Source organism: Oncorhynchus clarkii, chromosome 4 (assembly GCF_045791955.1).
Source record: "Oncorhynchus clarkii lewisi isolate Uvic-CL-2024 chromosome 4, UVic_Ocla_1.0, whole genome shotgun sequence".
Classification (NCBI taxonomy): Eukaryota; Metazoa; Chordata; class Actinopteri; order Salmoniformes; family Salmonidae; genus Oncorhynchus; species Oncorhynchus clarkii.
The window spans coordinates 12,191,124-12,206,570 of NC_092150.1; the positions used below are offsets into that span (position 1 = coordinate 12,191,124).

The following is a 15,447-nucleotide window of genomic DNA, read 5'->3' on the forward strand; positions in this document are numbered from 1 at the left end:
AATAGGTGGCAATATCGTCCGCTATTATCCTCAGTCATTTTCCATCCATACGGTCAGACCCCGGTGGCTTGTCATTGTTGGTAGACAACAATAATTATTTCACCGCCTCCACACTGACTTTACGGAATTCAAAAGTAAATTTCTTGTCTTTCATCATTTGGTCGAATATAATTGGATGTGTAGTGTCAATGTTTGTTGCTGGCATGTTATACCTAAGTTTGCTTATCTTGCAAAATGAAAAAGTAAATAAAGTAGTTGGCAATATCAGTGGGTTTTGTGTTGAATGAGCCAACTGATTCAATGAAAGATGGAGTCGAGTTAGCCTATCTTCCTAAAATGTAATTTAAGGTGCCCCAAATCTTTTTACTATCATTCTTTATATCATTTATTTTTGTTTCATAGTATAGTTTTTATTTATTTTTTATTTCGTTTAGTAACATGATTTCTTAATTTGCAGTACGTTTGCCAATCAGTTGGGCTGCCAGACTTATTTGCCATACCTTTTGGCTCATCCCTCTCAACCACACAATTTTTCAATTACTCATCAAACCAAGCGGATAAAACTTGATGAATCTAGGGGTCATTATTTTTATTTTTGGAAAAATAACGTTCCTAAAGTAAATGGTGTAACGGTTCTCTTCTTCCTCTTCCTCTGAAGAAGAGGTGTAGCAGGGATCGGACCAAGACGAAGCGTAGTTATAACTCATGGTTATTTTAATAACGACACTATACATGAAAACCCGAAACAGTCCCGTGTGGTACAAACACTGACACAGGAGACAACCACCCACAGAACCCAACACAAAACAGGCTACCTAAATATGGTTCCCAATCAGAGACAATGACTAGCACCTGCCTCTGATTGAGAACCATATCAGGCCAAACATAGAAATAGACAAACCAGACACACAACATAGAATGCCCACCCAGCTCACGTCCTGACCAACACTAAAACAAGGAAAACACACAAGAACGATGGTCAGAATGTGACAAACGGGCTATTTTTCAGGACCAGAAAATAGAATATGCATATAATTAACAGCTTAGGATAGAAAACACTCTAAAGTTTCCAAAACTGTAAAGTTATTGTCTGTGAGTATAACAGAACTGATATTGCAGGCAAAAGAATGAGAAAAATCCAATCAGGAACACAGCGGTTTCTAAATAAGAGTCCCTTCCTATGCTTCCCTTATTGAGCAGTGAATGGGATATCTACAAGATTCCTTTTTCTATGGCTTCCTCAATGTGTCTAGTATCACAGGACATAGTTTCAGGCTTTTATTTTGAAAAATGAGCCTGAGCGACAACATTGCGTCAGTGTCCACCTGATGGCTCTTTGTGTATTTCTCGCGCAAAAGACAGAGGTAGCCATTTTTCCACCCGGTCTTACTGAAAAAAGCTCTGTCCCGGTTGATATATTATCAAATAGATATTTGAAAAACACCTTGAGGATTGATTATAAACAACGTTTGCCATGTTTCTGTCGATATTATGGAGCTAATTTGGAATATTTTTCGACATTGTCGTGACCGCAATTTCCGGTCGTTTTCTCAGCCAAACGTGAAGAACTAACGGAGCTATTTTTGGCTACAAAAATTATTTTTCTGGAAAAAAGGAACATTTGCTATCTAACTGGGAGTCTCGTGAGTGAAAACATCCAAAGCTCATCAAAGGTAAACGATTTAATTTGATTGCTTTTCTGATTTTCGTGACCAGATTGCCTGCTGCTAGCTAGGCATAACTTACACAAATGCTTGTCTTGCTTTGGCTGTTAAGCATATTTTCAAAAACTGAGATGACAGGGTGATTAACAAAAGGCTAAGCTGTGTTTGAATATATTTCACTTGTGATTTCATGAATATGAATATGTTCTAGTAAGATTTGTTGTCCGTTGCGTTATGCTACTTAGTGTCAGTTGATGACAATTCTTCCGGATCCGGGATGGGTAGTTACAAGAGTTAACCGTTTTTACATAAATTTTCTTAATGGGTGTGCGCTTATTAGCCACTGCAATAAGCAATTTCATGAATGTGTCAAGTGCAGTGTCTGGTTGCTCCTCATTACATACCACAGACCAGCAAATATTCTTTACATCATCAACATATGAATCACCACAAAACTTATTGTATGACCTCTTATTCACTATATTAGGCCCAGACTTTGGAACTTTGGTTTTCCTAGATATGGCTACTTTATTGTGATCACTACATCCTATGGATTTGGATACTGCTTTAAAGCACATTTCTGCAGCATTATGTAATGTCTAATTCCAAATCACACCCTCAAACATGTAGATCCCCTGAACGCAGCTCACTCTCCAGATCCCAATCACCTGAATTATAATCACATGTTCACACACCTGTATGTCCTTATCACACACTATTTAGTTCAGTTCTTTGCACCCCATCAATGTGAGGTATTGTTTGTTTTGTGACACGCCTTTCAGAGCTCTGTTTTTCCCATGATTTACTCCTCCCGTGTACGATAGTTTTTGCCTGCCTCACCAACAACGCCTTTGGCCTATTCCCTGCCAGTACTTTAGCCTATTGAACATCCTGTTATCTACCTATTGCCTGATCTCCCGGACTACGTTACTAGCCTTTTCCCTGTCTGTACTGTTGCCCATTTTGACCCTCTGTGTTTGACCTTCTGCCTGCCCCTGGACCCAGCTACCTGCCTCCTCCTGTGGTCCTTCGCAATAAACACTTGCTGCGCCCTGCACTGGAAACCAGCTCTCTGCCTCTCCTCGTATTCATTACACATTAGTAAAGATGTGATCAATACATGTTGATGATTTCATTCCTGTGCTGTTTTATAATACACTGGTAGGTTGACTGACAATCTAAACCAGGTTGCAGGCACTAGTTGCAGTTTTTTCTTGAGTGGGCAGCTTGATGAGAGCCAGTCAATATTTAAATCACCCAGAAAATATACTTTTCTGTTGATATCACATACATTATCAAGCATTTCACACATATTATTCAGATACTGACTGTTAGCACTTGTGGTCAATAGCAGCTTCCCACAAAAGTGGGCTTTAGGTGCCTGATGAACATGTAGCCATATAACTTCAACAGTATTTAACATGAGATCATCTCTAAGCTTTACATGAATGTGGTTTTGAATTAAGACCGCAACACCACCCCCGTTGGCATTTCTGTCTTTTCGGTAGATGTTATAACCATGTATTGCTACCACTGTATAATCAATGGTATTATCTAAGTGAGTTTCAGAGATAGTCAGAATATGAATGTCATCTGTTACAAGGGGCGGCAGGGTAGCCTAGTGGTTAGAGCATTGGACTAGTAACCAAAAGGTTGCAAGTTCAAATCCCCGAGCTGACAAGGAACAAATCAGCCTCCTCCTCTGGTCCTTCCTGTGTTCCTTTGCAATAAAAACTTTAATGACGGCCTAGGAACAGGCAGTTAACCCACTGTTCCTAGGCCGTCAAAATAAGAATTTGTTCTTAACTGACTTGCCTAGTTAAATAAAGGTAAACTAAAACAAGCAAGTTATTTACTTCATGAACCTTGTTTCTCAGGCTGCATATGGGCTATTTTTTAGCACTTTTCTGGGTTGCGTGATTGTTTTTTAATGCTTACCTCTGGGAAGCCTACCTCTGGGTAGACTTGCTCATGTTATTTAAATTGGAGCTGATTGTGCAGGGTGAGCTGCACACAGTTGTCTTCCTACTATGGCACACAGCCTCAATGCTAACAGTATAACTCTGTTTCTAACCGTTACTCTTTCACGGGAATTCAACTAACGGTCTGTATGAGCCAAACATAGCTGCTGTTCGAAAATGGATAAATGGTTAAAAAAAGTAAGGCCCACATCCATAGAGACACATACCAGCTCTACTGGTAGTACTTCTACCACCAGCATTAATACACCTGCACCCGTCGAAGACACTAGTTGTTCTGCTTCCACGAGCACATCCAATGCTAGCATCAGTATTTCTACATGTGTTGTTAGCCCAGCTAGCATGGATTCTGACCGTTTTGAATCTGATGCAGCCGAAGAGCTACTGCCCGCTTACCTAGGAACGCACCGAACAACATACATGTTGGACCATCTAAGAGGCACAAATATGATGAGAAATACATTGATTTGGGGTTCACTTATATTGGGAGTAGTGCCTTTCCTCAGCCACAGTGTGTTATATGTGCAAAAGTACTATCTCACAACTCAATGAAACCTTCACTCTTGCACAGACATTTAGAAACAAAACATGACAATTTGAAAAATAAGCCATGGGAGTTTTTTGAGCGAGAATTAAGACAACTTTCGAGAAGTAAAACATGTATAAAAGCAACAGATACCATTAATAAAAGAAGCATCTTATATTGTGAGCTATCGAGGGGCTAGGACAGGCCAACCCCATACTATTGTGGAGGACATTCTTCCTGCTTCCACAGATACGGCTGGGACAATGCTGGGGGTAAAGGCCAAAAAAAACTATACAGACAATGCCTTTATCAGACAACACTGTTTCACACCGCATCAGTGACATGGCAGAGATGTTTTGAAACAATCACTGCTTCGCATACAAGCCAGTGAATTCTATGCGTTACAGCTGGATGAGTCAGCAGACATTGTCAGGCTTGGCACTGTTCCTGGTATATGTCCTTTACATTGATGGGGGGTCAATTAAGGAAGACATCCTCTTCTGCAAACCACTGGAAACCAGGACAACGGGAGAGGATATTTTTAAAGTACTGGACAGCTTTGTGACATCAAATGGACTTTGGTGGTCAAGATGTGTTGGTATCTGTACAGACGGCGCAAATGCCATGACAGGGAGAGATAGTGGAGCTGTAATGCCCATGCAAGCAGTTGCTCCCAACACCATTTGGGTACACTGCAGCATCCACCGAGAGGCACTTGCTGCCAAATGAATGCCTGACAGCTTGAAAGACATTATGGAAATGAAAATGGTTAACTTTGTTAAAGCAAGGCCCCTGAACTCTCATGTATTTTCTGAACTATGCAATGATTTGGGCTGCAACTATGTAACACTTTTACAACATACAGAAGTGCGCTGGTTATCAAGTAGCAAAGTATTGACACATTTTTTTAAATTGAGTGACAAGCTTAAAGTTTTCTTTACTGACCATCATTTTCACTTGTCTGACCGCTTGCATGATGGCGAGTTTCTCACAGGAGTGGCCTATCTGGGGGATGTTTTTTCTCGCCTGAATGATCTGAATCTAAGATTACAGGGACTCTCCACAACTATATTCAATGTGCGGATCAAAATTGATTAAGAAGTTGGCGCTCTTCTCTGTCTCCATTATCAAGGACAAGGCACAGGTCTTTCCATCAATGTATGATTTTTTTTGTGTGCAAATGAACTCATGCTTACAGACAATGTTAAATGTGATATAGCGAAGTACCTGAGTGATTTGGGTGCGCAAATGCGCAGGTACTTTCCCGAAACAGATGACACAAACAACTGGACTCGTTATCCCTTTTATACCCTGCCTCCAGTCCACTTACCGATATCTGAACAAGAGAGCCTCATCGAAATTTCAGCAAGCTGTTCTGTGAAAATGTATTTTCAGAAGCCACTGCCAGATTTCTGGATTGGGCTGCGCTCATAGTATGCTGTCTGTTATAACACTGCCTTTTGCAACCACGTACCTATGAGAGACTGGAATCTAGGCGCTTACTAGCATGAAAACTAAATACAGGCACAGACTGTGTGTGGAAAATGATTTAATACAACCCAACATTGCAGAGTTATGTGCATCCTTTCAAGTACTCCCTTCTCATTAACGTGTGGTTAGTTATTCACCATTATCGAATAACAAATAAGGTTTTATATGCAAGGTGGCTAAATAAAGAGAACAATTATTTATTTGTGCCCTGGTCCTATAAGAGCTCTTTGTCATTTCCCACATGCCGGGTTGTGACAAAAACTCACACTTATTCTATGTTTAATAAATGTATCGTATAGTGTGGGTGGCATGCTTACAATGATGACAAAAAACAACATTTGAGAGTGCACTGACCCTGGTGCTAGAGGGGGTACGCAGCTGGTGTACGGGATTATACAAAGTTTGGCAACCTTCTGTTTCCAGAAGGTGTCAAAGTTATCTATAAAACTGATTCCAGCAGAGCTACAGTAATCTTTTAGCCAGATGTGTTATGCCAATCACCTGCTGAATCTTTCACACTCGCGGCCCAATGATGGTACTGGACCTGAAATGATTGTCCGTTTTTCTTTGTCTTTTTATGCTAAAATCAGTTCTTTAAAATCTATTTTCAGATGTTCCGAGCTAGCCCTCCTGATGTCGTTTGACCCCACTTGGACTACGACAGTGTCAGCTCCCGGCATCTGAACTAGGACAGTCGGAAGCAGCCTTGTGATGTCCTGTACTTGTTCTCCTGGGTAGCACAGGGTTTTTGCTTTGGGAACCGAGATGTTTCTCACCATAGAGCTGCCGATAATGACAGCTGGTGATGTTGAATGGGCCGGTTTCTAGGGCAATCTCACTGTCTGATGAGGTTGGGAGTGTTCAGGATCTGAACCCGAGGTAGAAGCCACCGGAAAGGAAGACAAAACAGAGGACAGAGGACACAGGTACCTCCGGATCTGATCTCGAATGGGAAGCCCCTAAGGAAGAATGCGACGGAACCTCTGGATCCAGGGCGGCAATACCATTTCTGGTCGGTGTCAGGTCAGGGCTTAACATCTCCAAGGATGTTGCCAGAGGACGCTTTCTTCGACTTCCACGGTGAGTGATGTATCTCCATCGGATGGTCATATTGTTCAAGATGGCGCCGGAGCGGAGGGATGCCGTCTTATAGGCTCTTAACCAACCATGCAATTTTGTTTGTTTTCGCGTTGTTCAAAACTTGTTTTGTACATAATGTTATTGCTATCGTCTCTTATGACCGAAAGAGGTTCAGGACATCAGAACTGGGATTAATCACCTCAAATTGGACGAGGAGTTCTTCTTCAATGAGTCGGACGCGAGGGGTATACTACAGACGCCCAACCAGGCCAAGATACCTGTGATTCGCTGGAAAAGGAAACATAGGTTTCATGGAAAGAGATCACGATGCCTTGTAAGGATCAGGCAATGAGTGGATAATCTGCCCTTGCCTTCCGTTTTTCTAGCTAACATTCAATCACTGGAAAATAAATGGGACAAACTGAAAGCATGTATATCCTACCAACAGGACATTAAAAATTGTAATATCTTATGTTTCAACAAGTCATGGCTCAACGACGACATTAAAAACATACAGCTGGCGGGTTATACACTCTATAGGCAGGACAGAACAGCAGCCTCTGGTAAGACACAGGGTGGGGGCCTATGCCTATTTGTAAACAATAGCTGGGGCATGATATCTCAGGAAGTCTCAAGGTTTTGCTCACCTGAGGTAGAGTATCTCATTGTAAGCTGTAGACCACACTATCTACCTAGAGAGTATTTTTCCACAGACTGATGCTGGCACTAAAACCGCACTCAATGAGCTGTATTCTGTCATATGCAAACAGTTAAACGCTCATTCAGGGGCGGCGCTCCTAGTGGCTGGGGACTTTAATGCAGGGAAACAAATCAGTTTTACCTAATTTCTATCAGCATGTTAAATTTTCAACCAGTGGGAAAACAATTCTAAACCACCTTTACTCCACACAAAGAGACGCTTAAAAAGCTCTCCCTTGCCCTTCATTTGGCACATCTGACCATAACTCTATCCTCCTGATTGCTGCTTACAAGCAAAATTAAAGCAGGAAGCACCAGTGACTCGGTCTATAAAAAAAAGTGGTCAGATGAAGCAGATGCTAAACGACAGGAATATGTTCCAGGATTCTTCCAATGGCAATGAGGAGTACACCACATTAGTCACTAGCTTTATCAACAAGTGCAATAAATACGTACATACCACAACAAGAAGCCATGGATTACAGGCAACATTCGCACTGAGCTGAAGGCTAGAGCTACACTTTCAAGGAGTGGGACTGCAACCCAGAAGTTTATAAGAAATCCCGCTATGCCCTCTGACAAACAATCAAACAGGCAAAGTGTCAATACAGGACTAAGATTGAATCGTACTACACCGGCTCCGATGTTCGTCGTGGCAAACTATTACAGACTACAAATGGAAGCACAGCCGAGAGGTGCCCAGTGACACAAGCCTACCAGACGAGCTACAGTGCCTTGCAAAAGTATTCATCCCCTTGGCGTTTTTCCTATTTTGCTGCATTACAACCTGTCATTTAAATGCATTTCTATGTGCATTTCATGTAATGAACATACACAAAATAGTCCAAATTGGTGAAGTGAAATGAAAAAAATTACCGGTTTAAAAAAATATATATAATAAAAAACTGAAAAGTGGTGGGTGCATATGTATTCACACCTTTGCTATGAAGCCCCTAAAGAAGTCACATAATTAGTTAAATAAAGTCCACCTGTGTGCAATCTAAGTGTCACATGATCTGTCACATGATCACAGTAAATATACACCTGTTCTGAAAGGCCCCAGAGTCTGCAATACCACTAAGCAATGGGCACTACCAAGCAAGCAAGCAGCACCATGAAGACCAAGGAGCTCTCCAAACAGGTCAGGGACAAAGTTGTGGAGAAGCACAGATCAGGGTTGGGTTATAAAAAATATCAGAAACTTTGAACATCCCGCGGAGCACCATTAAATCCATTATTAAAAAATATAAATAACGTGGCACTACAACAAACCTTTCAAGAGAGGGCCGCACACAAAAACTCATGGACCAAGGAGGGTATTAATCAGAGAGGCAACAAAGAGACCAAAGATAACCCTGAAGGAGCTGCAAAGCTCCACAGCGGAGATTGGAGTATCTGTCAATAGGACCACTTTAAGCCATACACTCCACAGAGCTGGACTTTACGGAATAGTGGCCAGAACAAAGCCATTGCTTAATTAAAGAAAACAATAAGCAAACACGTTCGGTGTTCGCCAAAAGGCATGTGGGAGACTCCCCAAACATATGGAAGAAGGTACTCAGGTCAGATGAGACAAAAATTTAGCTTTTTGACCAATCAAGGAAAATGCTATGTCTGGCGCAAACCCAAAACCCTGAGAACACCATCCTCACAGTGAAGCATGGTGGTGGCAGCATCATGCTGTGGGGATGTTTTTCATTGGCAGTGACTGGGAAACTGGTCAGAATTGAAGGAAGGATGGATGGCACTAAATACAGGGAAAATCTTGAAGGAAACCGGTTTCAGCCTTCCAGAGATTTGATACTGGGACGGAGGTTCACCTTCCAGCAGGACAATGACCCTAAGCATACTGCTAAAGCGACACAAGTGGTTTAGGGGGAAACATTTAAATGACTTGGAATGGCCAAGTCAAAGGTCAGACCTCAATCCAATTGAGAATCTGTGGTATAACTTAAAGATTACTGTACACAAGTGGACTCTATCCACCTTGAAGGAGCTGGAGCAGGTTTGTCTTGAAGAATGGACAAAAATCCCAGTGACTAGATGTGCCAAGCTTATAGAGACTTGCAGCTGTAACTACTCTAAAAGGTGGCTCTACAAAGTATTGACTTTGGGTGTGAATAGTTATGCACGCTCAAGTTTTACTTTTTTTTCTTCTTTTTTTTCTTCAGAGCATCAGCTGTTCCGGACAACTTTGTGATCACGCTCTCCCCGCAGCCGATGTGAGTAAGACATTTAAACAGGTCAATATTCACAAGGCCGCCAGACGGATTACCAGGACGTGTACACGGAGCATGCGCTGACCAACAGGCAAGTGTCTTCACTGACATTTTCAACCTCTCCCTGTCTGAGTCTGTCAAGCAGACCACCATAGACCCTCTGCCCAAGAACACTAAGGTAACCTGCCTAAATTACTACCAACCCGTAGCACTCATGTGTAGCCATGAAAATATTTGAAAGGCTGGTCATGGCTCACAACACCATTATCCAAGAAACCCTAGACCATGACCAGCCTTTGAAAGCACCTCATGGCTACCAGCGTGAATGCTATGGGGCAGTAGTATTTTAGGCAGGTTACCTTCGCTTTCTTGGGCACAGGGCCTATGGCAGTCGGCTTGAAACATGTAGGTATTAAAGACTCGGTCATGATTGAAAATGTCAGTAAAGACACTTGCCAGTTGGTCTGCGCATGCTCTGAGTACACGTCAGCCTAACCCTGTAATATGGTTTTTAAAAGACAGCTATCCAGATGCCCAGATATTTGTAAGCAGTGACACCATCCAGTACATGCAGTGCTCCCGGAAAGTATTCAGACACCTTGACATTTACACATTTTATTAAGTTAGACCAATATTATAAAATGGATTAAATAATTTTTTCCCCTCATCAAGCTACACACAATAACCCATAATGGCAAAGCAAAAACGTTTTATTTTATTTGAGCAATTTTATATACAAAAACCCCTCATATCACGTTTACATTAGTATTCAGACCCTTTACTCAGTACTTTATTGAAGCAGCGATTACAGCCTCAAGTCTTCTTGGGTATGACGCGACAAGCTTGGCACACCTGTATTTGGGGAGTTTCTCCCATTCTTCTTTGCAGATCTTCTCAAGCTCTCTCATTTTGGATGGGAAGTGTTGCTGCACAGCTATTTGCAGGTCTCTCTAGAGATATTTGATCGGGTTCATGTCCAGGCTCTGGCTCGGCCACTCAAGGACAATCAGAGACTGGTCCCGAAGCCACTCCTACATTGTTTTGGCTGTGTGCTTAGGGTCGTTGTCCTGTTGGAAGGTGAACCTTCACCCCAGTCTGAGGTCCTGAGCAGGTTTCATCATGGATCTCTCTGTACTTTGCTCCGTTCAACTTTGCCTCGATCCTGACTAGTCTCCCAGTCCTTGCCGATGAAAAACACCAGTGATGCTGCCACCATCATGCTTCACCGTAGGGATGGTGCAAGGTTTCCTCCAGCCATGACTCTTGGCATTCAGGCCAAAGAGTTCCATCATGTTTAAATCAGACCAGAGAATCTTGTTTTTCATGGTCTGAGAGTCTTTAGGTACCTTTAAGCAAACTCATAACAGGCTGTCATGTGCCTTTCATTGAGGGGCTTCCGTCTGGCCACCCTACCAGAAAGGTCTAATTGGTGTAAAGCTGCAGAGATGGTTGTCTCCCTGGAAGGTTCTCCCATCTCCACAGAGGAACTCCAGAGCTCTGTCAGTGACCATCAGGTTCTTGGTCACCTCCCTTAAAGGCCCTTCTTCCGATTGCTCAGTTTGGCCGGGGGGCCAGCTCTAGGAGGTCTCGGTGGTGCCAAACTTCTTCCATTTAAGAATGGAGGCCACAGTGTTCTTGGGGACCTTTCAAAAATGCAGAAATATTTTGGTACCCTTCCCCAGATCTGTGCCGACACATCCTGTCTCGGAGCGCTATGGACAACTCCGATCTCATGGCTTGTTTTTTTGCTTTGACATGTACTGTCAATTTTGAGACCATATCAATTTCAAGTTTCATTGCAAAGGGTCTGAATCCTTTTTAAAATATACAATTCTTAACCCCCTTTTCTCCAATGTCATAGTAGCCAAGTGGCAGTTAGTCTCCTCGCTGCAACTCCCGTATGGACTCAGGAGAGGCGAAGGTTGAGAGCCATTTGTTCATCTGAAACACAACCAAGCCGCACTGCTTCTTGGCACAGTGCCCACTGAATTCAGAAGCCAGCCGCACTTTTCATTACGACCAGAAAATCTGTATTTAACAGCAGTAGTTCAGTGCAGCCTGTAATGGTGTAGGCTACTATTCTTACTATAGAATGTGCAACGCTCTAACTTAATTTGCATCGTTTCAGTCCAGCGATTCACGGGACATTGTCAAGGGCCAAATACTTTGGGAAGGACTGCTTCTAGTCTCTCCCCCAGAGGTTGATGGGAAATTGCGCAAGTCATATTTTGGTATTAAGGTTAAGATGCTTATTGTGGATGGTAATAGCCTAAAGTCTTATTCACACTGCAGGCCTTAATGCTCAAAGCAGTTTGACTACAGACTGTCCAAACAAGTAGCAAATAACCAAAGTGGACATTTTCAGACAAGGCTACACTAGTTGTCATAGTGACAGGTTTGTGCAGTGGTGTTGGCTGATAAGACACAAGAACAACCAATAACGCAGAAGTTCTGTAGCAAGCGAAGGTGACATTTCCTGCCACTGACTTCTCAGTTGCTTTGAATGTTAAAAATCCTATGGTAATACTTACTCAAAGCACAAATCTAATTTTCAAAACATGCTCTTCTTGGCTAGCCACAGTAAACTAGCTAGGTAGCCATTTAGCACAGTTGCCAATTTGTTTGTAAACAAGCTTAGCTACCACCTCTTGTTAAACTACCAGAGTAGCTAGCAAGAAAAAAGTAGTACTTCATTTTACACATTAAAAAAAGCTCAAGAACAAAAGACTCAAGACAAATCCTTTTGAAATCCATATTTTTTTAATCATCCATAATGTGTTTTTTTCAACAGGAAAGTCAGTCCAAATGATTAAATAGGCCATCAGTCAAGAAGCTTTTCTTTGATGTTGAGAGGACCAATAGAGGTTTCTTGCTCCCACCGGAAACCTAGGAAGAGCAGAAAACCTTCCTGATTTGATATATTAGGATCCATTACACTAGCTGTTGCTGTCGGCTTACTGGGGTCCGACATAGCAAGAAACAGAACAAATAATTTACGCAGAGGGTGCACTTTTTTCCAGCCTAGCACTAGAGATTGCAGCCAAGGGTTTACGTGAATCAAGTCTGTAAGTACTTGATTAGGACAAGTGTGCACCCTAGGTGCACATTTTTGCCCAGGAATGACAAACACTGGACTGTAGTGCAAATGTACCTGGATCCGGTTCCCTTCTCATGCCACAGTCTGTGTCACAACAGCCACACACCTGGTCTTTCTTACTGGCCTCGCGCCATCTATTGAAAAGAGAGTGTTGCATATAGTATGTACAAGCAAAGTGCACACCCTGCCATATATACCCAGACTTACCCATTTGAGAAGGAACAAGCCTTGTTCTCATGATCAATAGGGGCTGAAGCTGTTGTGGCTTTCAGGAGGCAGGTAATGTATAGCTGTTGAAATGTGTTGAAGTCTCAGCATTGGTACCACATAAGACATCAAATCAAAGTAACGTCATGTTGGGTACAACACAAGCCATATTGGGCATAGCATAATTCATTGTTGATTGAAGTGAATCAAAACAGCCAATTCTATCAATTTGGACATTCCGAAGCTAATTTGCAGAAGATCTCAGGATTAACTACTCACTGAGCCAGAGTTCACAACATGAAACCTAAAGGCTTTGATCTGGAACTGGAGCGTGTCATCCATGGTGCGAGGTATGAACTGGGACCTGGAGCCTGTCAGCTTGGTGTCGACCAGACAACTGAAGGTCACAAAAATCAAAATTAGGCTGCCTACACTGCTGAAACTCTGGAAGGAAGCCATTCAAGATGGCTGTTGATCTGAAGTGTGGGCAGGTGGAGGGAATGGGAAATGCTTTCCTTAGCAGATTAAAGCAAACAATTAGTCCTTGAACTAGATCAAGTGCCTTACAAAGGATACTCACCCACGGTTCTCGATGAAGGCATATCTTGGGACAGTGTTGGCGTTTGGGATGACTGTGGCTACACAGTTGTCCACAAAGACTCGGAGGGGCACATGGAAGAACTGGACGACAGAAGCTTCAAAGTTAATATTATCTCCAAGGACGTACTCTTTGCTGGGTCTCTCCAACTGCCAGTTGTCTGCGAAGACAAGGCAACAGTCTAATGCTTATTCCAAGTCAGATAAACTAGAGCAGGGTCTGTACATCAGCAGTGTGGTTTTATCATGGCAAATATAACTGCCATCCTTTTGTACTCTGGGGTAGCCACCTCATTCCAATAACTAAGCGGCGGTTACATTTGCCAGTTGGCAACACGATAGTTTACAAACAAGTGCAGAGACAGCACTTAAGTCAATGCCTGACAAGAGCAATGTCAATATGGCAAGGACAAGCAGTTACTAACCAGTCATTAGCCTCAGGGAGAAGTAGAGGAGCTCCTCTGCAACCTTAGTGGAGGCATAGGGATTCCAGGTGGGCTTCACTGAACCGCTGCTCACATCATGATTTCTGTAAAGGAGTCTTTAAATGTGAAACCAAATGGCCAAGGAAGTGTATCCAAAGTTGATTGAACTGAAGAAAAAAAAGAACCAACGCAGGTGTAGTCAACTCACCTTTGATAGTGGCACTCAACCCAGACCACCACTTCTCTTGTCCGAACAATGGGGCTGCTGCCCAGGGTGGCTGGTGTATAACGGAGTGTGAAGACATAGACAAGTGAATCCTCAGTCATCTGGAATCAGAGCAGCAAACGGCATTGTAAGAAAATCAATGGTAGTCAACCTAGAAAAGTCATAACGATGCTAATGCTCAATGTTACCGTCAGAGTGCTGCCACATTCGTGCAGCTCAGTGACAAAGATCAGAACTTGAGCGGAAGCATCCTCCCCAGTGACAGCACAGCCTCCCAAGGTAAGATCCGCTGGGTGAATGAGTTGGCCGATCCCAAGCAGATCTCGTTTGACTTCCACACGAGCAGCAGTCTCCCCACATTGAACTGCAATGCTACTGGCAGGCACAGGCAGCGGTCTCTGCTCATCAATAGCCAACTGCACCTCTTTGACTGGATCTTCAGGATATCGCCAGGTCAAAGGCTCATTGAAGGTCTGCTTTGACTGGAGGAAAGGGTTTTGAACTTGCGTCGGTGTCTGGACCCTGGCGGGCCATTGCACAGGCCTTGGTTGAAATCTGGCTGGTTCTTGAACAGGCCTATACTGTGGAACTAATCTCCCAGGGGCATGTGCCACTTGGCTCTGAGATTCCGCTTCCCAATAAAGCTGCTGAACTGTAGCTGAACAGCCAAAGGTAAGAAGTAGGAGGAATGTAATACAGAGCGCCATTATTCTCTAGTTTCTAGTTGCAATTGTACATATTTCTTTGACATTTGCAATAACTACAGTGTCTCTGAACAGCCATTTTGTATCCCTTTGTCTTAGTATGACTCCACCCCCTGTTTGATTTACCTAACGATGTTCCAGACATGTTACACAGCTGCACATATACTACAATCTGAACTGGATGTATCTCAATACTGTCAAGTATCTTCATTTATAATAGGGATGGTCAACTCCAGTCCTTGGGGCCTGATTGGTGTCCCCCTTTTTGCGCCAGCCCCAGCTAACACACCTGACTCCAATAATCAACTAATCATAATCTTTAGTTTAAAATACAATTAGTTTAATCAGCTGTGTTAGCTAGGGATGGGGAAGAAGTGTGACATCATTCTGGCCACTGAGGACTGGAGTGGCCCATTCTTGATTTATAATGTCCTTGGACCGGTTTCCTAATAGCAATAGTTTTTTTAATGATGCATCTTTCCCACAACAGCCGAAGATGTAACACATGTTTCCCAAAACAACATGCAGAGAGA

At 42.8% G+C, this 15,447-nt stretch overlaps 1 protein-coding gene across 1 annotated transcript; it reads right to left on the reverse strand.

The window, feature by feature from the left end:
* Positions 1–12,419: 12,419 nt before the first annotated feature.
* On the reverse strand, positions 12,420–14,917 carry LOC139406441 (zona pellucida sperm-binding protein 3-like). The gene is made up of 8 exons (XM_071149025.1): positions 14,399–14,917; positions 14,193–14,311; positions 13,985–14,088; positions 13,543–13,720; positions 13,242–13,359; positions 12,963–13,045; positions 12,810–12,889; positions 12,420–12,544 (listed from the first exon to the last, which is right to left on the reverse strand). The coding sequence occupies exons 1-8, from the start codon at positions 14,915–14,917 to the stop codon at positions 12,480–12,482; spliced, it is 1,266 nt and encodes a 421-aa protein (XP_071005126.1). The 3' UTR covers positions 12,420–12,479.
* Between the last annotated feature and the right edge of the window lie 530 nt (positions 14,918–15,447).

Excerpts from the sequence above, each read along its gene's own strand:
- LOC139406441 (XM_071149025.1), bottom strand. The coding sequence starts at position 14,917 with ATGGCGCTCTGTATTACATTCCTCCTACTTCTTACCTTTGGCTGTTCA. Across the intron at positions 13,721-13,984 it reads CTCCCTGAGGCTAATGACTG|ACAACTGGCAGTTGGAGAGA; the intron begins GTTAGTAACTGC and ends TTGTCTTCGCAG. Across the intron at positions 12,545-12,809 it reads GAGAAGGGAACCGGATCCAG|GTTTCCGGTGGGAGCAAGAA; the intron begins GTACATTTGCAC and ends TGCTCTTCCTAG.